This window comes from Melopsittacus undulatus, chromosome 17 (genome assembly GCF_012275295.1).
Source record: "Melopsittacus undulatus isolate bMelUnd1 chromosome 17, bMelUnd1.mat.Z, whole genome shotgun sequence".
Classification (NCBI taxonomy): Eukaryota; Metazoa; Chordata; class Aves; order Psittaciformes; family Psittaculidae; genus Melopsittacus; species Melopsittacus undulatus.
This window is the reverse complement of record NC_047543.1, coordinates 4,567,836-4,593,800: the sequence shown is the minus strand read 5'-3', so window position 1 is coordinate 4,593,800 and position 25,965 is coordinate 4,567,836. Positions and strand designations below refer to the sequence as shown.

General features: G+C 49.6%; 1 protein-coding gene across 1 annotated transcript in view; it reads right to left on the bottom strand.

Moving 5' to 3' along the window:
- Window positions 1-4,164: 4,164 nt before the first annotated feature.
- Window positions 4,165-25,965, bottom strand: part of TANC2 (tetratricopeptide repeat, ankyrin repeat and coiled-coil containing 2) — a 210,615-nt gene continuing 188,814 nt past the window's right edge. The window contains exons 20-28 of the mRNA XM_034070068.1: window positions 25,802-25,895; window positions 20,567-20,700; window positions 20,054-20,177; window positions 15,250-15,425; window positions 14,375-14,507; window positions 12,826-12,917; window positions 11,281-11,427; window positions 9,076-9,176; window positions 4,165-7,497 (exon numbers count right to left, since the gene is read on the bottom strand). Coding sequence (XP_033925959.1) covers window positions 5,544-7,497; window positions 9,076-9,176; window positions 11,281-11,427; window positions 12,826-12,917; window positions 14,375-14,507; window positions 15,250-15,425; window positions 20,054-20,177; window positions 20,567-20,700; window positions 25,802-25,895 — 2,955 coding nt within the window. The 3' untranslated portion in view covers window positions 4,165-5,543. The remainder of the gene's footprint in view (window positions 7,498-9,075; window positions 9,177-11,280; window positions 11,428-12,825; window positions 12,918-14,374; window positions 14,508-15,249; window positions 15,426-20,053; window positions 20,178-20,566; window positions 20,701-25,801; window positions 25,896-25,965) is intronic.

Sequence of the window (25,965 nt, the reverse complement as noted above, 5' to 3'; positions counted from 1 at the left end):
GCTGGAGCAGCTCCTGTATGGAGCCAGGCTGAGAACATTGCGGCTGCTCAGCCTGGAGAAGCTGTGGGAAGACATCAGAGCAGCTTCCAGTGTCCAAAGGGGGTTACAGGGATGCTGGGAAGGGATAGGCCAAGGAGTGATGGGCTGGATGGAGCTGAGGGTCCCAACCCAAACCTTTCTGTGGTTCTATGGCACGCATGGGAAGAACCCCAGGCCGGACGCCGTCTCCAAGTGTTAACCATTTATAAATAAGTACATTTGTTCATACATACAGTTTCATTGTACAGATTACAACCTGTATACATTGGGGGCCGGGGAGGGGGGGGGAAATGCATTCTTTTGAACTTTTCACATCTATCTCACAGCTCACATGTACAGACAAGAAAACTCTGCTCAAGCAAATACAGCAAAGGAAAAAATATGTCTTCTTCTTTCCTTATACATGAGAGGCGGAAGCCTCCGCTGTCGGCAGGGGCTGCTCTTCCCACTGCACAATATCACAACTGTGTGGTGTTCAATATATCGGTAGAGAGAACAGAACATGCATTGGATAATATACTGTACAGAGAGAGGAAGTCCTTTACATCGGAGTTATAGAAAAGCTAAAGGAAAACGGTGAAGTGTCTTAAAGATCTTCCCAGCAAGTGTCTCGGAGGATGGCAGCCAGGGGGTTGTACAAAGCACAAGGTGTGTGTACTGCACGTGTCTGTACCAAACTCAGCTCCTCGCGGGTGTGAAGACAGGAGGGAGACGGGACGTTGAATGCAACACTATGGGAAAGAAAAGGCTTGGACAGGGCTGGCAGAGTCCACGGGAGTCTCTGGGTGGCAACAGAACACACTTGACGTGGTGCTGCTCCCAGGGTCTGCTGGAGCACAGCGAGGTGGCCACCCAGTCCCTGGGCATGAGGCTTCCAACCCACCCAGCATCACCCGGAAGGGACAAAGTCTTTTGGCACAGCAGCCATGGGATGTGATCCCGGCGGATGGGACCTGGCTGCTGCCTCCCTGGTACCGTGACAGGCAGGAGATGAGCAGGAGGGAAGGATGCAGAGGGTGGGTTTGGTGGCTGTTGGCTCTCCCGGTGACGGTCGCGCTGTGTTTTCCCTCGGGTCGGGCTGTAAGAGTTGAGGTGGGATCCAGCTGCACAGGCAGGAGTTGGACACGAATGCATCTTGCTAAAGAATTGAGCCCTTAGTGGTTTGTATTAGAAAAAAGAGTTTGATTGAACGCAAAGAAAGGGAAATCCCAGCAATTATTCACACACATCTGAAAAATAAAATCACAGATTCACTCTCAACCATTGTGCTTTGTGTCCAGCGTGCACCACACAGAGCAACCAGCACGGGGTGAAGGCATTTATCTGCAGAGGTCCCAGCGGGTACCACAGCTCTTCCCCTAAGCCCTTGGTTAAACACCATTAATAGAGGAGTTATCCTGAATTCCCAAGGCTAAAAGCAAAGTACAACCAGCAAGGAGCCTGCATCAGCTCGCTGCGGAGCCCCCTTGGCGAGGAAGAGGAGGCACACTGGCTTGCTTGTTTCTCTAGGTAAGGCGGAGCTGGCACTTGGGTTTGAGCTCAACTTCTTCTGGGTCACCTGAACATACAGCAGCCTTTGCACGAGGGGACAGGATCTCTGCAGCCCCTCTGGCTCCAGACCTAACTCAAGCGTGGCTGTCACCGGCACACGCGGTGTTCACACTCACCAAGGGGTTTTCCTTTACAGCCAGGTTAAAGGAAAACACCCCCAAAGGTGCAGTGCTCGGATGGACCCCCCTGCAGGCACCAGATGGACAGATGGATGGACAGACAGCACCTTGTCTGGCACAGCAGTGATGCAGAGCAGGTGGCTCAGGCTGTGCGGTGCCTTCGCCTCCAGAGACCGATCCTGGGGGAGCTGTCTTGGTAAAACCCTCCCTTTACAAAGCACTAACACCCACTTCCAGAGCCCTCCAATGCTGTTCCCAGCATCCTCCCAGCCTGGGAGACCAAGAGCCGGTGAATCCCCACCGAGGGACACGGCACACATGGACACCCCAAGGTGGGAGAGAAGATTCCAGCCGTGGGCAGAGGATGAGAGACACCCGGTGGGAAGGTCACCTACATACATGGGTCGGCTTCAGCATCGCCACCCAACGCGCCCCAGGAACCAAACCTGGAGGTTTCCATGTCATCAAGAACCTGGTTTCCTGGGTGCACCCAAGAATCCTCCTCAACCTCAAGACAGGGGCTTGCCAGCGGTGCCACTGCAGCCAGAGAGGGGACAGAGGCGCTGCCAGCAGCATCAACCCACACCTTAATTAGTCCAAGAGCAATTAAATACACAGCATGGATGGACAAGGCAGCACCGTGTCTGAAACTCTGCACATGCTCCCCAATGCAGCCTGCTTGTCAGCCCGACAGCCGAGATGAGAAGGTGAAGGGACATCAGTGAGCCCTGAGCTCCACCGAGCCACGTGGACAACAGCGTGCTTCCCAACAGGACCACGCACAACAGCACAGCATAGAACCACCTCTGCTTTTCCTCCCTGCTGAATCCAAAGCCTGACTTTGAGGACACAGGGAATGGGTTTTCCAGAGAGAGGTGTGCTCCTTATTCACCTGGGTACCACAGCAGCCACCCTGCCTCAACCCTCCCTAAGAGAATTGCTGGGGAAGTGCTTTAAAGCCACTGCAAATCATTTTGTAGGTAAAAATTCCTCAACCTGTTGATGCTTATATACAAGAGTCAGTTCTTGTGCTATAAATGGTCAGATTCATTGCTTCGTTTCTTTGCTTTCTTTCCTCCTTTGTGAAAAAATACACAAAGAGACAAGAGCTGCTTTGCTATTTCTCCAATGAAGATACTACTCGTGCTTAAACAGCCAGTATTTCTCTTAGTAACAAACAGTAAAGTGCACCCATTTACAGAGGGAACAGATGGAAAACCATTAGTGCAAGAATCCTGTGAGAAACGTGAGCACGTGCTATTGTGAACAAACCTGCACACTGCAGCACTGAAGCCTTCCTGCAGCCTGGTGCTTGTGTTACAAGTGTGAGCTGTTGTCTTTTGCCCTTAAAACATCTTCATCAACCCAAAAGCTACACACAGACGTGCTGTGAAGGGATGCTCCAGGACAGTACTAGGAGCACGAGGCAGGGAATAGGGAAAGCAAAGCATAGGCTCCATCACTGCTCCTACATCATCCCGTTTGCATCCTAGTGCAGAGAACCTCACCTGGATGTGAACAACAGGGATGGGGCTGGATTTGGTTACCTTTTCCTTTCAAAGAAGCAACTAAAGGGAGGAAGCAACTGGCTCAGAAAGCTGGAGGATGGGAGGCATTGAGCAAAGCGACTACTCCAGACCCATGGATAGGCACGTCCTAGCTGTAAGTGCACTGTGTGCAGAGAAGAAATGGGTTATTCCTTACAAAGCAGAACATGTTGCTCCAGAACAGAGAGGAAGGGAACAAACAAGCCCATCACACCCCCTTTGCAAGGAGAGGAGCACTGCAAGGAGCTGCGTGTCCCCACAGCCTCAGGGAGCCTGCCCTACCAAGGGGTCTCCCAGTCTTAGCCCCTTGCTCTACAGAGCCCTGCAAGGAAACAAAGAGTCAGCACCTCCAGAAGGAAAACAGCAACCTCAGTCCAAATCCATTGGACAAATACCAAACAGCCCCAAAGAGCACCAAAATCACCAAAGCCTATAGAGGAAACGCATGTTTGTGAGACACAAGCCTCCGTCACCCCAAGGTGTGTGCATCCCAGGCACAGGATAGCAGTGAGATGTGCTGATCCACACACAGAAAGAAACTGAAATAGCCCCACTGAAGCCACCTTGAAGAGTCTCAGACCAAATCCTGAGCTGATGTAAATGGATGGAGCTGCACTGATGTGGTGCTGGGGATGTGCTCATTTACACCAGGCTGGACCCCATGGTTTGGTTCGAGAAGCCTTGCAATCTATTCGCATAGCCCTTTGGAAACACCCCAACTCCTGCTCAGCACTGACATCACTCTCAAGAGCTGATATGAGGGAGGTTCAGCATCAGGCAACAGGCACTATTCTGCTTTTAAACAAGCTACAGTTATCGCTCTCCCCCCTCTTCATGCCACCCTTCCCTCTCTGCAACTGAAAAGGCCAATTTCAAACCCACCAGCAATCAATGAGTCTGTAGAGTTCCCCCTCCCTCAAAAAAAGTCAGAGAAAAATTGACAGATTATGGAAAATCCCATGAAAACAGGTTTTGGAACCGCTCCCCCTTTTTCCACCATCCAATGGGATTTGCATTGAACTCAAAGATATAGGAAAACCAACCTAAACAAACAGATCATATAAATAAATTATAAATAGCTCTCTTTTAACTCCAGCTCCTTAAAAAGGAGTATGTGGTCTCTACCATGTACAGGTATGGAACATGGCAACTGCTTTCCAAGGGTTTGGGAATGGATCTTGGAGTGCATCCCTCGCTACGGCACCAGCTCTCAGGTGATGCTGCCTGGGTGGGTTTGCAGAAGGAGCCTTCCTGTCTTGGGAACCATCGTGTCACATCATGCAGCCTCATCATTAAAATAATACATCATAAATCATTAAAAATTGCAATTTTCCTCCTTAAATCCCATTTTCTAAGTGGGATCTTTGTTTTTCGTTGCAAAACCCACCAAATGAAACCCCAACGTCAAACTGTCCCAGTGGAAACACGGTGCTGTGTGTGAGGTGCAGTCGTCTGCTCACCGACTTAAGTGTTGCCATCCCAGCTCACATGCAAGAGGCTCCTGGCCAAGTCCCTCGCTAATGACAAGGCAGACAAAGGGCTAACTCTAATCAACCAGTGCCTTTAAAATGCCCCAGAGCAAATCAGTGCAGAGGCACCAGCAGGTAGATTGCAAAGCAGCAGAGCACAGCGTGATCCCACCCTTTCTGGCTGCTGCTGGATTAAACAGTGCAGGAATCCACTGAATCCAATTCGGATTGAAATGCTCTACACCAGATGAAGCAGGATGGTGATTGTGCATAGCTACTCGGTGTTAAAACACATCGTGCCCTTGCTCGCTGTGGGTAATTTGCTCTTTAAGGGGCTAAGAGTCAAATGACCTGGCTGACATTCCCAAGGATGCAGCCTTGGGAAAGGCTCCTGTGATCCCTGCTCTGCTCCCGCTAGGAATGCCCATCAGAACTGAGTAAGAGCTCATCAAGACAAAAGAAACCAACTTAAATTGAACACGATTGTCTCTTGGTTACCTCCCGCTGCGGAGGGGAGATTTGGGGCCACCCCGCACCACGCACTAAGGTATCCCGGCTGGAAACTCAGCTGGAATTGGGCAAACGATACTGGCTCGGCTGCTGTTGGCTTCACGGTCAGCTGGGGAACGAAAGGGCTGGAGCATGTGCATGGCTGTCTGACCACCACACAAAGTACCGGAGAAACTTGGTCATGTAGCTACCAAAGAGAAATCATAATCATAATAATAATATAATAATAATAATAATAATATGCATGGAAATCAAGCTTGGAAGTGTGTGTGCTGAAAACATGAGGGTCTCACTCCAACAAGCGTCTTTCACACATTAGACTCCACAAATGGTCTCTTTGGTTTGATTGGGGATGTCTGCCCTTGCCTGGAGTCCCTGGAGAGCTGCCTGTACAGGTTGTCCTGGTAGGCCTGCGCCACAGGCAGCGTCCTTGCCACCTTGACGTCGGGATACGAGGAGGCTTGGGTGACTCTCTCCAGGAGGTCTCCCCGGGACCCATTGGCCAGCATCCCATGGGGGCTGTAATAGTCTTCCTCTAGCAAATGGCCATTCTGTGCATTGTTGGTTTTGTTATAAAAGGCAATGTTGCTGATTGAAGAAGGCGGGCTAAATGATTCCGGCTGGGGGAGATTGCCAGGAGACGTAGGACTAATGACAGTGTCCACTGATGACACAGCCCAGGTCCGGCTCTGCTGATGGAGATGGGGGTACTGCTGAGTCCGAGCGGTTTTATCTATGATTCCCATGAACGGCGTGGTCCGGGAACGGGCTGGCTCACTGGGATAACCCCCCTGAGTGGGAGAGACCGGCGAGAGTTCATCACAAGACCTGTCGTAAGCTGGCTTGAGAGGAATCTCCATCTGCTGAATCGAAGCGGAAGGGCGGAAGTTGGGAGTCAGGTTGGACGTGGAGGAGATGCTATTGCTGGAGGGAGAGAAGCGGAGGCCAACGCTCTGAGAGTGGAGCAGGGGCCTTGGAGTCGGTGGGTGAGGCTTGATTTCACTGGGGTTAACGGTGATGGGTCTTCTTATGAGATGAGACACATCCGGAGAGCCCAGCTGGCTGGCAGGGAGGGGAGAACGTTCCAGGTCAAGCTTTGAGTGACACACTGGATAGTAGGAAGCGGATTGGCTTCGCCCTATCTGGGGCGTCTGGCTGTATCTCATCCCCCCCCTGTATGCTGAGGATGGTCTCTGTGGAAGGTCTTCTTTGGCCAGTCCTCCATGCTGACAGATGGCTCCTGCGCTGAGGCTCGCCTGGACGTGCTGCACTGGTCTGCTGTCACCAACGATGCCCCCGATGGAGCCCTGGTAGACCAACCTGCTCTGGCTAACCCCCATTTCCCCTGATGATGACTGGTACTTGCTGGCCATCGAGTGGGCAACCTGGCTGTAAGCACCGGTTGGGATTACAGTACTGGAATGGACGGCTGAGCTGGGCTGGTTGCTCCTCACAATCTGTGCCTTGGCTGGCTGCAGCCTCAGCCCCTGCTGCGGCACGGCCACGGGGAGCTGGGGCATCTGGAAGGACCTCTGCGTCATCTTGGATAACGGAGACTTTGGTCTACCAGGGAGCTGGCTGACCCCACTGGGTTCTTGCTGGTAACGAACAGGGGAACCAGATTGTGACCTGTAAACGCTCATGCTCTCTGCTGGGGGGCTGGCGCGATACTGAGGACCTCTGCGAAGAGGAGAAGGTGGTGGGCTTTGATATTCCTTCCCTTGGCTTCCAACAGGCGGTGGGCTGAAGCGGTAAGAGGAGCCCTGGTGAGCAGGGGACGTGTGTGGAGGACTGGGTCTGTAATGTGAGTTTTGGTGTGTAGGAGACAGAGCAGGAGATGTGGACTGGTACCCTTGCCTGGTTGGTGAACCCACGGAGCTATTGGACCTGAAATCAAAGACCTGATGAGAGCCAAGGGGTGAGCCAGAAATATAGGCTGAGTCCCTGTGAGCTGGGGATGGGGGTGGGCTCTGGATGATGGGCAGCCCTTGGTTTGGCCTGGACTCTGTCTGCAAGCCAATGGAAACATTTTCTACATCCTGCTCCAGGTACTCCTCCTCAAAGATGTCCTGCACAGAATAGAGCTCTTCGTGCTGGGCTTCAGGCTCAGGCTCCACCGGGAGCGGCGTCGGCTGCTGCTGCTGCTGCTGCTGGACTTGCCTGCACTCCTCCTCCACCCGCATCAGCAGCCGCTGGATCTCCCGGTTGTTGGGGCACAGCTTGATGGCCTCGTTCAGGTCCTCCAGGGCTGCTGAGAACTGCCTGCTTGACAAAGGGACAGAAAGGAGAACTGAAATTACGCTGCCTTTGAACAGAGCCCTTCTCGGAGGCTCTGGAGGGTTAAGAGGCTCACCCTGTTACTGCCTCTGATTGCCACCATGTGCTGCATGTCTCTAACTCTGCCTTAAGAGCCTCCCTTGGATTTAGTTTAACCAAACTGAAGGAAAGCACTGCCAGCCACTCTGGAGAAGAGGAAGGGAACACAGAGCTGAGACAGCACAACCCGGACTGGCCAAAACTCCTGCTGCATTACAGTGTGTGTTACAGGCTCATTACTTCTCACAGCACCACCATGAGCTTTGCTCCTGTGTTACAGCAAAGGGGAAACCAACACAGAGAGGACCAAGAGCCAAGCTCACCACTCCTGTAAACAAAAGCAGCTTTGATGGAGCTGCAACTGCTTACGCCAGTGAAAATGGAACTTCTGCTTGATGCCAAGACCACACAGAGTCAGGGCTGGCTCCGGAGCTCAGGGGCTCTCAGGGTCAGTGCCTTAGGCAAGGCTTGGCTCTCCAATGTTGCAATGGATTTGGCTAACTTCTTCCGAGTCAAGGAATGGAATCAAGGAATGGGAGCCTGTGATTGCCCAGGGAAGCCTAGGCAAGGGAAAGGCCAGCCCGTGAGGAGTAAAAGGGAGGTGGGGGTTGAGGAAAGGGGGTTGTCATTTACAGGGACATGGTTGGCTTTTGAGCAAAACCCTCCCTTTGAACACAGCTGTCATCTGGGAGGATGATCCCAGTGGAAAAACTCCCCAGTGCCTCCCAGAACCAGCTTAAGTTTCTGCACAAGCTCTTGAAATAGAGGTGGAGGGAGGAAAAGCATCCTGCTCCCCGCATTGTGCAGACCTCCACTAGGAAATGCAGAAGGAAAGCCAAAGTGGTGACAGGTTCTGCTGGAGGGACCTGGGGAGAAAGATGCTTGTCTGTGGGAAGGCTGATATCATCTGGAAAGTACCTGATTCTCATGCTTCCTTACAAGCGCTTTGGAAACAATGGAGAGGAAACCCATGAAAGGAAAGGCATTAGGGCAGTCTGTAAGGCTTAACTCAAGATGTGTGCAATGACAATGCGCTTGAGCCCAGAACTCAAGACCCTAAATCAATGCTCATTTAGGAATGGCATTGATGGGGTTTGAAATGAATGTAATCTCACATCTCTCAGCCTTCAGGGAGGGAATCTTATGGGTTCTATCTGAGACACAGAGATCCCAGTGCTGCAGCTCTCTAGAAGCTGGTTGCTGTGGCTGACAGCTCCCTGGCTGGTGCAACCACTGCAGAGCAGCAGTGCTGTAGGACAGAGAGATTCACAGGTTTTAAGGGCAGAAGAGATCACTGCGATGACATAACACAGGCCACAGGGTTGCCATGAGTCAGGTTTTGCTTCGAGTCCAAGTTGTGCTTGAACTAAAGTGGAGTTTTAACACCCAACTTTGGCACAAAGGCTTCCAGTGCATTGAGATGTTCAGCGTTCAGCTAAGAGACACCTCTTCAAACACCTGCATTCAGCTGCCTCCAGGAACTGCCAGACGAGACCAGCCCCTTGCACTTGTCTCTCTCCTCACCTGCTGCTGCGTTTGGCCCTTGCTCTTGCATAGTAAGCTTCGTAAGATTTCGGTTTCAACTCCAGTGCTTTAGTAGCAAATTCCTCCGCCATTCCAAAATCCTGTCATTACAATAGGTGTGCAGGTAAGTAATTGAATAGATATAGAAATAAAGATACAGACAGCTTGGGAAGAAAACAAACTTCATGCAGACACGTTCTGGTTTTCTTTTGCATGTACCGTGGAAGACTTGATGGAAAACTGGAAGGTTTCACATGGATCCCACATCATTTACACCCAAAGAACTACAAGGGCATGTCCAAAGCCCTCTTGTAATGCCGGATGCTGTCAGCATCCACAGAGCCCAGTGTGCCACTGGCTCTGTTCTCACTGATTGTGTCCCCAGCAAGTGCATGCAATCCCTCTCCAACACCCTACAGTCTTGAGGAAACATCTGGTCTCGCAGAGGCTGGAATGTAACCTCATGAAGGACTTTTTTCCATAGTTGAAAGCAATAGGAAACCTTTCCCACGCCCTCTGCTTCCCACTCCACAGCACACTTGACCTGCTTTGAAGGGGCTGAATAAAACTGCACATGAAGGAAGGGACTACAGCATCTCACTTGCTGCAAACAGGATTTGCCTGGCAAAGGTCTCCTACAAGTGCCACCCGTTACACTGTTCCTTGTATCTCCCCTACACTCCACTTTGGAGACTAGTTTGGAGTGGGTAGGCAGAGGGTGATGGCACGGATGGAGACACCTCTGGGTGCCCCTTGCCTTGCCCCACATGTTTCAGATACCACTAAGCTCAGCACTTGTGAAGGAGATCTCTTCCCAGTGGAAGAACCCTAACCCTAACCCTAACCCTAACCCTAACCCTAACCCTAACCCTAACCCTAACCCTAACCCTGTGTGTTCCACAACCACTGCTTTGGATTGCTGACCCGGGCTATAACCTGAGCAGTTCTGGGAGAAAGGACCAAAGAACACTCCTGATCTGTTCAGAAACTCAGGAACCAAACTCTTGCTACCTGGACTCTGCCTGGGGAAGCTCATACTTCTGTTTGCACCTTCAGTACCAGTTACTGGAGAGATATTGCCTAACAGACTGGAAATGCAGTCAGAGGTATGTACCTTTATGTTCACATCTATAGGTGCAAAAGCTGCAGGAACTATCACAACCCTCTGAAGTTTTCCATCACAAAACCTGGGATTCCCAACCAAAAATCCTGTCCTTACAGCACAGCTGGCTTGTTTAAAGAGAAGGTTCACACCTGTGCTACAAACTGTGCTGTTTGTTCACCAGCATTAAGATTTCACATCCATTGTTTTTCCTCTTTTCTCCCTCACAGCTTAAAGTAATGAAGGTGTCACAAACCCCTTCCCCTCCAGTGTAATCTCTGCTGGCTCACAGACCACCTTTTGAGCCTATGGAGACTTAAAGCTTCTATAGAAGTGAAAGCCCCTGCATGCAGAGCAAGGAGGAGGTAGCACTTGTCTGCTGGAGGAACAGCCACACTGCAGGAGCTGCTTGCTAGATGCTGCTGGATGGGAATGGGGAGAGTGACAGTGATGTGGCAGTTCTGGGAGCAGAAGGAGTGTGTGTGGGTGCTTCTGGATGAGTCAGTGCCCTGGGGAAGCACCAGCCCCCTAAGCATATGCTCCTTCATTTGAGATCAGCATTCAGAGGAGCACATTTCCTGGCTCCTCCTGGCCTAGAAAGCTGGAAAATGCCTCCCCCCCAGTGCACATCATCATCAAAAGGGAGCAATAAAAAATTCAAAAAGCTATAAACACAGCAATGAATTTTTAATCACCAGAAATACGTATTAAACCATCACTTCTCTTGAATGAGAACATGTCAGTGCTGGGTGGAGGACAACCAGCTTAACACAGAGGGGAGACCTCTGCGGTCAAAGCGTGATTACAGGATGGACAGGTCTCTGTGCACAGGAGAGTCACAGAATGGTTTGGACTGAAAAGCACCTTAAGATCATCCAGTTCCAACCCCTGCCATGGGCAGGGACACCTCACACTAGACCAGGTTGCCCAAGGCTCTGTCCAGCCTGCCAGGGATGGAACATTTACCACTGCTCTGGGCACCCTTTGCCAGTGCCTCAGCACCCTCACAGCAAAGAAATCCTTCCTTAGGTCCAACCTGAACCTCCCCTGTCCAAGAAAACCGGCACCCTGTGCTTAAGGCCACAAAGAGGGAGAAGACTTACGTTCATTTTCCTTCGACATCGGGACAGGTTGAGCAGGAGTGAGACCTTCAGCTCCCGGAAGGTTTTCAGGTCTTCTCCAAACCCTTCCCTTGGGAATTTCTTCAGGGCATACTGGTAGCGCTGGGCAGCCTCTTTCACTTTACCTTTCTAATAGAGGGAGAACAGGTCAAAACACATCCTTGGGTTGAGCTGACTTCACTGCAGAGAACTCACTCGCTATGCTCATGAATGTCACAGTAACGTGACTTCACTATTCAGCTCTTTTCTAGAAAGGAAAGCCAGAACAAGGGAACATCTGATCTGGAAATGCAGATGCCTTGTGCAAGTTGAGTTCTCCCCCTTGGTACAGACTTGTCATGCTACAGTGGGAAACCCAGCAGAGATTGTGCTAACTTGATACAACCCCGTCTGGTTTCTGGATTGTCTTTTGAGCTGGGGGATCAGTCATGCACTTCTGGAGAACACCCTGCATCCAAAGCTTAATAAGCACCAGGGAGGGTAAAGAATATAAAGTATGGGACTCTGGGTGGAGTTCCTGGGGCTCAGCAAAGCCCCTGCAATAGCAAAGATAAAACGTTATGGCAGTGATATGGTTCTGAAGTTGAACAAATGGGTTGAAATCATCTCCTTGGCCTTTAGATGTCTAAAAATCAGGTGTCTACACCTAAGCCTGTCAATGGGGTTCCTTTTATAGTTATTAGGCCATGACAGTCACCTTCAAAGGGTGACTCATCTTTGCTATTGTGGACACCTATTTTTGGGATACCCTGGGGAGGGGCAGCCTTGGAAGCCAGGGTGAAAGAAAGAGGGCACAATGGGATCTGGGACACGTGCAACTCATGGTGACCCAGACATACATTGTGCAGCTACGAATAGTAAGCTTTAAAAGCCTGTAGACTCAGGTTTCTCAGCTGTATCACATATCTCTGGCAGATAACTCCAGTTACAATGCCAACTTTGCATATTTTCTGCTTCACCCTTAGAGCCTAACAGTGACTCATTGTTGTACTTGCACATTTTGTGTGTGTGTGTGTGTGTGCAGATCTCCAGGTTTTAAAGATCAGCTTAAAATAAACAGCAAAGATGACACTCCAAGTGCACTGGTGGAACATCTCCCACAGGCTGAAGGACACGACAAAGCCATCTGCACCCTGACAACCTGTGTGCAAGGCAAAAAGTGGATCCCCAACTTCTGGGATCCACTATGGTGTTGTGTGAGCTTGCTAGGTAATGACAACACCACCAGACCCGATGCAATGACATCAACACTGAACAAACACTGGGGTTCTGGTGCTTTCAGAGAGGAAATGAAGCACTGGCTCAAGTCCAGAATGCAGAGAGACTTTGGCTTTGCTTCAGCTTCGTTACAGATTTGGGCAATCAAACCCTCCCCTCCTCAACCCTGCTAACCAGAACCAGTTTGCAACACAAGGGATGCTGTGAGCAGTAGCTTTTACTTGCCATGGGTTAATGCAGCAGCATTGCTCAGTCAAAACCTCCCATTGGCTGCATCTGTTCACTTCTTTCCCAAAACACTCTTCTCACCTTATAAAACATGTCTCCCTCTTCCATCAGCTTGCTCAAGAGGATGATCATGATGTCAGGTTTGGAGGTTGCCATCGCCCATGTTGCTGGACCTGTAGTGTACAGGATGCATGATGGGTAAAAAACTCATACAATGCAAGGGTGGTAGGAAGCTGGGTGGAAAAAATATCCTGGGGTGGGAATTTCTGCTGGAGAGAACAACTTGGCATGGTCAAAGGGCTGAGTGCTCCAAATGATTGAGCTGGCAATTCCTCTCACTCTTAAATGAACGGCATCCACATTACAATGGTTTTCCTTTGCAGTCATTAAGGCTAATCCCAATCGCCACTCCCACAATGGTCTGGGAATGCTGGGAGCCATTTCCACAAGAGGGCAGTGCTGATTGTGGAACCAGCAGGGGTGGAGTTTGGGAAACAAAGCATGTTCAAAAGGCAAAATCAGAGCGGTTACATCGAAGCTTTTCTAAGTGAGAATCACGGAAGTGCAGCAGGAAATCTGCAGCTGGGCTGGCGATAGGTGTTTAAGTGGGCTGTGATTTCCAGCTTCACATGATGGGAAACACTAGAGGAGAAAACCCATTGAGGTGGGAAATACGACAAAGGGAAGGTCATGTCTAAGTGCTGCCGGAGCTGTCGCTTGGGCTGGGGCCACGCTGGCTCTGTCTGTGCAGAGCCAGTTGTTATCTCAAGGACTAATACTGGGACGGAAAGGGTGACAAAAATCTGGGGATAACTCATTAGTGTGGGTGAAGAATAAGTCAATGATACTCTATGAGTAGATTCAGTACGTTTTGGGGGAAGGAAGTTAGTTTTTGAGTTCAAGTTATTCTCTGCAACAGTCATTAAAAAAATTATTTGAAGGTGAGGTAAATTAAAAGATTAGAGGTGTTGGGGATGCATGCAGGCTAAATCAAACAGGAGAAAGCAAGGCTGACAAAGCTATCAGATCGAAGCTGATGCTGACAGCAATGAGATATACCTCGTGGGCGACTCGGTAACGTCTGACAACCTTCAAAGAAAGGAGAAAACAAAAAGTTGTAGGAGAGAGGGGAGAAAAAAAATGTATGAAGGTGAAAAAAAAGAAAAAGAAAGGAAACAAAAAGCAGCTGTGAGAGGCAGGCAGCAAAGAAGCCAATGCACCAGCAACATCCCCTTTCACAGGACAACGTAACGTGAGCGGCTGTGTGGCGCAGTGCAGGTACCACTGAATCTGGAAGCATACACAGAGCGAGTGACCGCAGCAGCTCACAGCAATGCATGGACAGAGTACGTTTGCTGACTCAGACTAGTAAAGATAGAAAAAGCATTACCAGAGGAAGGACCTTGCCAAAGAAACAGTGGTTTATTGATTAACTTTGCTAGGTAATACGACAGCAATATATATATATATGTATATATCCCCCTTTTTAACCAAGAGAACAAGGCAGCCACCACTCGCCGGCTGCTTTCCAAGTCCAAAGCAGCAGTTGGGCTGAAGCTGCCTTGGTGTTGTATGTTCTAGGAAGCCAGCCCCACTGCTGGGAGCCACCAGATTGTCCCCTTGTCCATACCTATCTTTGCTCCTTTCTTCAGGAGAGTGACGACCACCGAGGTGTTGCGGCATCCCACTGCCCTGTCGAGAGGGCGCATCCCACTGTAGTCAACGTGCTCAATCATGGCCCCATGGTCCACCAGAAACTGAACCTGCAACAAGAAACCCAATGGTCAGTTCACTGCTTGGGCTGAAACCACCCCTGGGGGTTCTGAGGGTACATCAGACTCATGTGTTGCCCTCTGTGGAAGGGCCTGCAGGTATGGAAGGACATAAGAATGTAAGCACCTGCACATCAGAAGGATATGGAACTGTGGGAGCAAGTCCACAGGAGATCATGAGGATGCTCAGGGGCTGGAGCACCTCCCGTGTGAAGACAGGCTGAGAAAACTGGGGCTGTTCAGCCTGAAGAAGAGAAGCTGTGTGGAGGCCTCAGAGCAGCTTCCAGTGTCTGAAGGGGGCCTATAGGGATGCTGAGGACGGACTCTTCATTAGGGACTGTAGCAATAGGACAAGGGGTGATGGGGTCAACCTTAAATAGGGGAAGTTCAGGCTGGATATGAGGAAGAAGCTCTTCCCTGTGAGGGTGCTGAGGCGCTGGCACAGGGTGCCCAGAGAAGCTGTGGCTGCCCCATCCCTGGCAGTGCTCAAGGCCAGGTTGGACACAGGGGCTTGGAGCAGCTGCTCCAGTGCAATGGGTCCCTGCCCATGGCAGGGGTTGGAGCTGGATGAGCTTTAAGGTCCCTTCCAACCCAAACCATTGGGTGAGTGTATGGTTTCTATGGATTCTATGGAGAGCCATGACTCTATACACTTACTGCTACATCAAGCTGAACTGTACCATTTTAGGGCTTCTACACCAACTGCCTGTTGTCTTCTGCACATGTTACTTACCACCTCCGCATCACCATAGAACGCTGCCAGGTCCAGGGGAGTGCGTCCATTCTTATCTGCATGGTCAGTGGCAGCTCCATTCTCCACCAGGGACCGCACCACGGAGAGGTGTCCCTTCAGACAAGCCCAGCTGAGGGCTGTCAAACCCTCCTTGTCCATCAGAGAAATGGAAGCACCTGGAAGAAGAAGAGAAGCTGTGGCTGCCCCATCCCTGGCACTGTTCAAGGCCAGGTTGGAAGGGGCTTGGAGCAACCTGCTCTAGTGGAAGGTGTCCCTGCCCATGGCAAGCGGCTGGAGCTGGATGAGCTTTAAAGTCCTTTGCAGCCCAAACCAACCTGGGATTCTATGGAAGAACAAGCATTAGCTCGCTTGAGCTCTCTGTTGTTGAGCATCACAATACAACAAAGCATCCACTTAGTGATGACAGCTTATTCTTAGAGAGCTCTGTACATCATTATTAATCACTTTATTGCAGCTCTTCCCTCCACAGCAACTGCAAATGCACTGAGAGAAGCTGTGGAAAATGAGTTTATTCACACCCAACTGCAAACTTTTTCACACCTAGCTCCGTAGGCTTTGCTGGCAAACATCTTCTGAGCAGCAGGGAGGGTTTGACATCCCTCAGCTGAGACATCAATCTTTCTTTCTCACTGGTTATTTCTTATCAAACCCCATCCTAGCTCATGTGAGTCAGAGACGAAGGCCATTTTGCTGTTTCAGCAGGTCATGGTACACCAAGGGGAACCAAGTCAATGCAGCTCAGTTCTCCTATAAAAAGCATGTATTTTCCCTGCTTCGCTCCCCTCCCCTTTACCCAAATTGACACAATTTCCAGCAGCATTTCTCCCTGAACTTTACCCAATATAAATACAACGCTGTGGGATAAACTGCTGCCAACTGCAAGCCAAGGAGAGAGGGACTTGACGTTTTCTTGGATGAAGAACTGGGCGCTGCCATACCAACGGGTCAGTGTTGCTTCATACAGCATATGGAAACGCATCTGAGATCTGAACAGCAGCATGAAGTGAACACTCCTCTTCATGGCACGAAGACAGCTCCGGTTGCCATGGCACAGGCAGGGCTCTGGCTCTCAAGCATGCAGAAGAGATCCATACAAGCTCTGCTCCTCCGAGGCACTGTGAATACCTGCAGGATGCTCCTGCCAGGGGCTGGGCTGAATTGCTCCTGCAGTGTTTTAATCCTGTAGGTAAAGTCTAAACCACCCAGCATGAGACCTTCCCTGGCTCCAGAAAGCTCAGCAAGTGGGGGAGTAATGTGAATTGCCTGATCCTTCCTGTTCATGGGAGCTGCCATAGCCCCCGGTTCGCACCCATCGCCCCGCTGACAGCAAGCTGACAGGTCCTCCCTCCTGCACAGCTCTGTGTTGTGGAGGAGCACGACACAGGAGCAGTTGCTTGGGAGATGTTCTGAAACCTCCACCCAGAGCTCCCAGTGCTCTTGCAGCATCCTGCTCACTGCATGCCTCCCATGGAGGTGGGAAATGACACTGGGACAATGCAGTGTGACACAGAGGGGCATTGGTACAGGCTACAGGATGCCAATATGACACTATGAAAGTGGTAAGGTGCTGGCACAGGGTGCCCAGAGAAGCTGTGGCTGCCCCATCCCTGGCAGTGCTCAAGGCCAGGTTGGACACAGGGGCTTGGAGCAGCTGCTCCAGTGGAAGGGGTCCCTGCCCATGGCAGGGGTTGGAGCTGGAGGAGCTTTAAGGTCCCTTCCAACCCAAACCATTCCATGATTGTGTAACATAAACACCTGAATTCTTGCCAGCCTTCTCCCACATTGCCCACACTGCACCCAGGAACCCTTCTGAAGCTCTGTGAAAGCTCCTCAATGCCCAAGGCCAACTTTTGCTCAGCAAAGCAGGATAATGTCTCATTTCATTCCTTATTTGTACCAGCTATTTTCTTGCCATCGAACTGTCAAAGTCTTCCCTGTGTTTTCCCTCTGACTCTCGTGGAGCAGGTAAGACAGCTCCTGCAATAAGAGGGCAGGCTGGGAAGCCACATCACCACTCGACCTTCCCACTCTTTTCCCAGTCCAGTGGCAGAGATGCACCCTTACACACTGTGACATGCACAGACTTGAGGGTACCACTGCAGCAATACAAGCTGATGGTCTAAAGTGAGTGGACAAAGAGAAATGCCAAAGCACTCCTCCAAGGCAGCCCTGGCATGAGCTCCAGATGCTGCCGTGGCTCCCAGCAGAACCTCTGCCTGACCCTGAAGGCATCTTTTGCTCCTTCAGGGATGTCTGACTTATTTAGCATTAAGGCAGTCAGACAGGAAAAGAATGGATGGTTTTGAGGGCAAGAGGCTTAAGGTGACCTCATGGGATTGATCCCTGCTGCAGTGGGAAACATTTGTCTGGGTAAAGCTTGCTTCTGAGAAGGGCTGAGCTGCTTCCCTATGAACTGGCTAAATGCAGGAGTGTCAGAGGCACAAGGCAGCCAGCAAGGAGCAGCATTCACATGTACCACATATGCCAAGGCAGCAAAAACATCAAGGGAATGATTCTTGTAGGAAAATGAGATTCAGAATCCAGCTCTCTCCAAATGGAACAACCATCAGGAATTTAGCTTTGTGAAAGGGCTGAAGCAGCTCTGCTCTGGAGCCAGGCTGAGAGAGCTGGGCTGGGGCAGCCTGGACAAGAGAAGGCTCCTGAAGGGGAGACCTGAGAGCAGCTCCAGTGCCTAAAGGGGCTGCAGGAAACCTGGAGAGGGGCTTGGGACAAGGGCTGGAGGGACAGGCCAAGGGGAATGGCTTGAACCTGCCCAAGAGAGGGGAGACTGAGCTGAGCTCTTAGGCAGAAGCTGTTCCCTGTGAGAGTGCTGAGGCGCTGGCACAGGGTGCCCAGAGAAGCTGTGGCTGCCCCATCCCTGGCAGTGCTCAAGGCCAGGTTGGACACAGGGGCTTGGAGCAGCTGCTCCAGTGGAAGGGGTCCCTACCCGTGGCAGGGGTTGGAGCTGGAGGAGCTTTCAGGTCCCTTCCAACCCAAACCATTCCATGACTGTGTAACATAGATCCATGTCTGAGCTTTAGCAGAGCTGCAGCCAGGGAAGTTTAACTCCCCATTCACATGTGTGTTACTGTTGGGTGTTCAGTGAGAGCAGCAGGTACCTCTCAAAACCTGGATTTCAAATTGATTGATGATTGCAACTCTGTTAATAAAAAGTGTTTACAAACGCTACCTGTGTTAATCAAGTACAGCCAAATTAGATTTGCTTTGCAACACACTAATTAATGCTTATGGCTTATGATTCATATGCTTTGATTTTAATGAAACATTGAATGGGATCGTCAAAGGCCTTTTAATTAAAATACATCATCTATCATTGTACTCTGCCCAGGCTTGTCTTAACTTTTCAGGACCATGTGTTATAGACTATTTAGGGGCCTTTATGAAGCTATTTAGAAGAATGGTCTTTTTAAAGTAAAAAAGACGGTTTTCTTTTGACTTCTTGGGTTCTCAGTGTCTGAAGCACTAGGGAAGCATTATGAACATCAGAAAAGGTTTAACTGAATCAGTTCCTAAGAAACTCCTGCCTCAAAGTGATCTTTGTCACATCCCTGTGCAGGTTACAGACATCCCTATGCAGGGGACAGCAAGGATCCCACTGGCCTGGGGCTCAGGACAGACAGAGAATGAGAAGCTTGTTCTTGGAAGCCTGGCAGTTTTACAGTGAAGAAAGGCTCTTACAGCTACCAGGTAGCCAAAAATTAATGGAAAATTACCTGAACAAACAAAAACCTCCCATGGGTTATTTGTAAAAAAAAAAGGGGAAAAAAACCCTATATGGAACTACAGGAATACAGAATAATCATGTTCACAGGCTGGAGGCAGTGCACTGCTCTGACTCACCTCAAATATGCACAGCAGAAATGAGTAAAACTGAAACATGTTCCTGTTGGCTGAGTAACTCCTCCTGAAGCAGAGTTATTACACTGAAAGTACTGAACAAAATGACTGTGTGAGTGCAAAGCTGGAGAGCAGACTATCTTCAAACCAATTCTATCCCATTTTCAGCAAATACTTTAAATCTTTGACTGTGTCAGGGTCTTCCCCTCCTGCTGATGTTGGTGTCAAAGACATGGGCAACAATACTAGCACTAAAAGTAGACTTGTTAAAACATATCCCAAGCTCCGGCTCTGGGCTGGAGTCTTGCCTGCCTGTTCCATGGTGATGCTCACACTTCAGTCATAGAATTGTAGAATGGCTTGGGTTGGAAAGGACCTTAAGACCATCCAGCTCCAACCCCTGCCACGGGCAGGGACCCCTTCCACTGGAGCAGCTGCTCCAAGCCCCTGTGTCCAACCTGGCCTTGAGCACTGCCAGGGATGGGGCAGCCACAGCTTCTCTGGGCACCCTGTGCCAGCGCCTCAGCACCCTCACAGGGAAGAACTTCCTTATATCCAACCTGAACTTCCCCTTTTTAATCACATCACTTATTGACTGGGGAAAGCTCCAATCATGGTTCAAGGGCATACTCTTAATGCACAAGGCACTCATGTTATTCCTAACTCAACTGTGTGGTTTTGAGACTGTGAGCACCAAACACAGACAACAAAATGCACCACATTAACACTCAGACTGTTCTAGTCTTTCTCTCCAATAAGTTGGATTCAGTGCTGAGAACATCTCCAATAAGCTGGATTCAATGCTGAGAACATCTCCCATTGCCCCAGCCACCACCCCGACGTGACAAACTCCAGTGTGCAGAACACAGTGTGGTGGGACTCGTCGGGGCCAGTCTCCAAGACCCTTCCAAGCACTCGCTCTAACCTTGTGCAAGCAGGAACTCCACTGTACTCAGATGTCCCTCAGATGCAGCCATCATCAGTGGTGTCCGGCCCTGCTTGTCTGCCATGTTCACATCAGCACCGTGCGTGAGCAAGAGATCTACAATCTGCAACACACAAAGTGAGAACACGTTTTATGTAGAGACCAAGCTGAGGCCAAGGAAGAGCAGACCTGCTGCCTTGAAAACTCACCCCACCAAGGCATGGTGCCCTCTGAGATTACTGCTGGGGTACACGAGAAACAACAGAGATATAAAGACAGGAGAAATGACCTCTTAAGTCAAGAGCACCCTATTTGCTTCCCAAATAGTGAGATAACACAGGACTTACACACAAGGTGCTCAGGGTGTTTGAAGCATCAATATCACTTCTTCTCACTCCCACCAGTTTCCAGAACAGTTTGGGCTTGCGTTCTCCACCCATATTACAACAAGACAGAAGGGATGCCCTGACCCAATGTTTTAGACCACACTGACAGTGTAAGGAACCCACTCACCTGCCAGTGGCCCTGTCTGACGGCGCTGAAGAGGGGAACGACCCCGCGGCGGTTGGGCTGTGCCACAGCAGCTCCCTGCTCCAGGAGGAGCCGGCACACATCCAGCTTCCCTCGCCCGGCTGCTGCTGTCAGAGCTGCAGGACAGAGAACAGCAGTGAAGGGAAAGAGCCATGCTCACCACAGGGGGTTTCCTACCTGGAGGTATGTCCTTCTGCTGGGTGCCCAAGGGATGGTGTCTGAAATGCCAAACGTATCTCACAACAGGCAAAATGAACAAAGAAAAGCATGGAATATCAGACCGGTTTGGGTTGGAAGAGACCTTAAAGCTCATCCAGTTCCAAGCCCCGTGCCATGGGCAGGGACACCTTCCACTAGAGCAGCTTGCTCCAAGGCCCATCCAACCTGGCCTTGAACACTTACAGAATCATAGAATAGGCTGGATCAGTACATAAATCAGGCTGGATCAGTACAGTTCTAGCTCTTATTATCTGAGTATATTTCAGAGGTTAACTCTTCCAAGAAAAGATCTCATAACGTTATGGAAAGAGGCTGATAGGGACAGTCAGCTTTTACTATATTCTTTAAGACACGGTGAAACTGGATAGGAACCACAATGTAGAGCCTTGTCTCATGAAACCGTCACCATCTCTCCCTGTGTCTCCTGCAGGTTTCGCCACAGGTTACAAGACTGAGTGTGTTTTAGTAGGGGCACAATGTCCAGATAAATAAGAGGTCTTTAGGTGCATATGGGCCTTGACAAGATCTTCTGCAACCTGCCCTTGATTCATCCCACCATGACTACATGAGAACCAGTAAGGGATGAAGCTGGAGGCACTGCCAAATCACTGCCAGCCACTGGATGTCAGGCAGATTTGTGGCTCTTCTCTGTCCAAACAAGCAGAGAGCAGCATAATTCACCTGCAAGGGTCTTTGTGTAAATCCAAATCCATCTCTCATTTCCAGCGTTACAGACGCTCACAGTATTACAGGTGGGTAGAGCTTTAGAGCTCTTCCCCTGACAAAAATGCACCGTTAACTCCAAGTATGGTTGGGTTAGAAAAGACACATTCCGTCTGAAAATAGTTCCAAGTGCAGGACCTGCTTTTGACTCATTTTTGGTATTAATTTTAGACTTTTCAGTTCCTCCTCTCCCTAACTTTATGTGCACTTGAGCACAGCTCCTCTGCCTCGATGCTCCGCTGCTTCTCGTAGGAGTTGGAGCAGAAGGTGGGAGTCTATTTCGAACTGACGTAGCTTGTTTTTCCTCTGAAGTACAGTGCTGTGGGATGGCTGATTACGAGGTGTTGATGGGTTTCCAACTGCAACACTGTTCACGTTGGGGGATTTAACTAATTCTCTATTCTGTTCCACATTACGGTCGAGTTTGCTTCTCTTGGGGTTGAGAGATAGCAAGAGTTAAAAGGAAAAATCATCTCGCTGCCACAAGTAGAACATGCTGCAAAATCTATAATCAGATTCATGTGGGTTTTAAATGTAAGCTACAAATATAGAAGGAGGATGGTGTCTAATGTGCACGGCAAAGCGATTGGTATGCAGGGCTCTGAGGTTCTATTTCTAAACCTGCCTGCACTTGAGATGTTGCAGGTTAATTTGAGGTATCTCACGTCAAAATGACTTAGGTTTGAAACAATGAAATGACTGTAAATCACCAAAGTGTTTGGTGTCCACCAGGAAATGGAAAAGACTAGTGGAAGAGGATGGTTTGATCCATGGGCATATCCTTCTCCACTCTGCTTTACAATCCACTCAGCCTGGACTGATGTCTTTTTGCTACTGTGCTCCTCAGGGTTAAAGCAACCAGTGAGGATACATAGCTCCAGCCTTTCCTTTGCAGCTCCAACTCAAGGGAAGCCTCAAAAGCTTCTGTGCTACTCAGCCTTCAGCCCTTATGGCTTCAGGAAGGTTCCATGCTCATGACCTGGGTTTGCTGCCTGCTGCTGAGAGGAAGCTCTCCAAGCTCATCTTGTGCCCTGTGCAGATATCCTCAGCCATGGAGAAACAATGAGGGGTGGAAGGAGGGAGTTCAGTCCAACTGGACCCCAGGAGATGACATCACTGAGGTACATTCAGACTTCATTCATGCCTGTGCTTCGAACAGAAGGTTGGACTAGATAACCCCTGTGGTTGCTCCAACTGTAGCTGTACCCTGCACCTCCAGCCTTCTAACCAAAGCGACTTTGACATCCCTAAACTCCCAACTCCATTGCTTGTCACTTCAATCCCATGCTGGTGTCCAATGGTCAGCACTATCCAGTGGCTGGCATCCAACTGTCCAAGCCCAAAAGCTCAAACAAACTACTTCAGGAAAAGATTCTAGAAGGACCTGCTCATTTAAGCCTTTTAGCACTCCTTATCAACCATGGCCAATTGCAAGTCTATCAGCCTGTTTCTGACACCACCAATGGCCATCCAACAGCTACTGCTCTCCAAAACCTGTGTGTTGAAGAGATAGGAAAAGCCAAGGAAAGGTGATGGGAGAAATGGTTTTGTTTGAAGTTTTACTGCTTGCCAGAGAGCTCCTGTGGCCCAGCATGAACAAGATGAATATGCCAAAGTCAGCCAAGGACCAGCGACCGGGATTCTGGGCTGGAAAACAGGAACATTCATTTTGCAGCTTTCTTTTCCATAAGGAGGTAGTGCCAGGAGAACAACTCACTGTGCAATAACAAAGTCTTGGCATGAACAGCAGAGAACAGTTGCTGTGTATCTCAAAACACAGCCCAAACAGAACTTGAGAGAAGCTTCAGGTGTGGACGTGCCCCTCTCCATCCACCAGTGAGCAACAAGCCACAGTCTCCAGCACCAGGGATCTGCCACAGCACATTCTGCCCCTGCTGTTGTGCAGAGCAGGTCTGTTTTCTTCGAGGCAAAACCACTTTATCTGGAGAAGGAATCTTTAAATTGCTCCTATAGAGCACATGGATCCGTTTCACGGCTTGGCAGCAAGACAAGAGCAGCTTGATGAAGTTGTTCTTTGTACCTCCAGCTCTGATGGAGTTATTACAAGTGACTCAGATACTTTTGTGCTAGGTTTTGGTATTAGCCTTGTCCCAGGGGGAAATACTCCATCTGGAGTTGGATACAGTGTGCTGTCAGCAATTCCTGAACTTATGATGTAACTTGGCACTGCCGTTCGGATGATATCAGGCTGACATCACCAAGCCAGGCACTCAGCTCTGCTCTGCAGAACATTAGACTCACGAGCAATAAGTATCCAAAAAAGACAAGGCAAGATTCAGATTTTTAGAGCAGATTGTTATTTTGAGGTGGAAACCACAATTTCTCTTCAAATTTATCTAAAGTTGCTATTTACTTTGGGGAAACTAGTAAGAATAATAAGAAAACAATGTGAAGGGGAGTCTTGAGATTTGTGAGGCACAAATCCACGTTCCCACCTATCCCAGTTACTCAGAAACCCCTCTCAGACAGAGAAACTCTCAGATGTCTCCGTGTGCCCAGCTTCTGGCATTGTTCAGGGAAAGGTATGGGAAGGGGGACAAGAAGACATGGAAAAAGCTTCTGCTGAAGAGTCCTCAAGGAAATGGGCAGGCTGGGAATGACAGAGCTGCCCAGGACGTATGGAAGGAGGGGAGAGAAGAGCTGGATGTTGTCAGAAAGAAGAGTTAGACACCAGTTCAGCAAAGATCTATGGCTTTATAGCAGGCTTTCCAGGTTCATCCAGAAAGCCAGGACTATCTTCACTCAAGTTCATCTGTAGTTCATCTGATGCTGCCCATGAGGTTCCTTTGTAGGTAGACAACTTAGTGCATTTGATCAAAATCTGAAGACATCTGGGTCACCATCCTGTTCACAAGACAGTCTCTCTGGACCCAAACACGAGAGAACATTGTGGCTGAGCTGTCTGGTCACCACTCCAAACTCTGAGCTCACTGGTAGCAAAGCCACTGTCCTATTACCAATGCTCAGTCGTTTCATTTGGCTAATTCCATATCCCATTTTCTTTTTCTCCCATGACACCCTCAGGGCACTTTTAAATTGCTTATTTGTTTGTGTTGCCCTGATTTCCACTAATAATGGCACAATGTCCTTGTTACTCAGTTCTGTCCTGTGGGAGCAATGCCCTGCAAGTGGCCCAGAGCAGCTCGACCACCCGCCAGACAACCCACCCCTCTATCTTTGTCCTTTAAAGCTCAGGGGCAATATTATCTGATAGATTCCATTCATTCAGTCTCCCAGTGCCTAAAGGAGTGACAAGGAAGCTGGAGAGCAGCTTTGGACAAGGGCCTGTAGGGACAGGCCAAGGGGAATGGCTTGAACCTGCCAGAACAGGGGAGACTGAGCTGAGCTCTTAGGCAGAAGCTGTTCCCTGTGAGGGTGCTGAGGCGCTGGCACAGGGTGCCCAGAGAAGCTGTGGCTGCCCCATCCCTGGCAGTGCTCAAGGCCAGGTTGGACACAGGGGCTTGGAGCAGCTGCTCCAGTGGAAGGGGTCCCTGCTGTGGCAGGGGTTGGGACTGGATGAGCTTTAAGGTCCTCTCCAACCCAAACCACTCTAGGATTCATATGATTACCAGACTCCAACAAGGCTGCATTTTGAAAGGTACAGGGTACAAACCAGCTCAAAAGATAATGCCACTTCCCTTTCTACCCAGAAACAACCTGACCTAAGACCAAGCCACAAGCCAGCCACAGTCTGTACCCTTGGATCATGTCATTAGTGAGCAAAGCTGTCAGAATCAAAATCAGTGCTCTGCTACCCAGAGAGGAACATTACTTTGGTGTATTAACTTGACAGGAACATTACCAGGGATACAAGGAAATTAGGGAGGTGAGTACAAAAGATTGTGGGTAATATTTATGGGGTCACTGGAGTTAAATCTAACAACTCCATGTTTGAGTATCTCAAGAGATGCAGATGATGGTGAGGATCATCTCTAAGGAGTGGAAGGAGTGGATGACTGCTTTCATTTGAAGTTAGGAAAGCAGGGTATCTGTTTTATACCCATTCATATAAACATACAGTATTGAACAAAAGAACATTTGTTTCATTACCAGGTGCTAAATAATGCCAAGCTTTAGGAAAATGAATGGTAATTTAACAGCTGAGTGCAAGCTCCACCCTGGTACCTGAAAACAAAGCAGAGGAACTGATCCTTCTCCCTTCATCCAATCAATGCCAGGGCTCAGGATGCATCAGGTGATGGGGAGCCCATAAATACAAAACACTGACATGCAAGAAGCAGCTACAGAAATCACCTGTCTCTCCCCACAGGCTGTCAAAGCTGTTGATCTGGGCTCGCTCCACCTCCTCTTCATCTTTTTCTGGAAGATCGAGCAGGTAGGAGACAATCTGAAACCAAACGAGATGTCAGCTCACAAACGTGTTATATATAAACTGCTGACATCTTAACAGGAGCTGC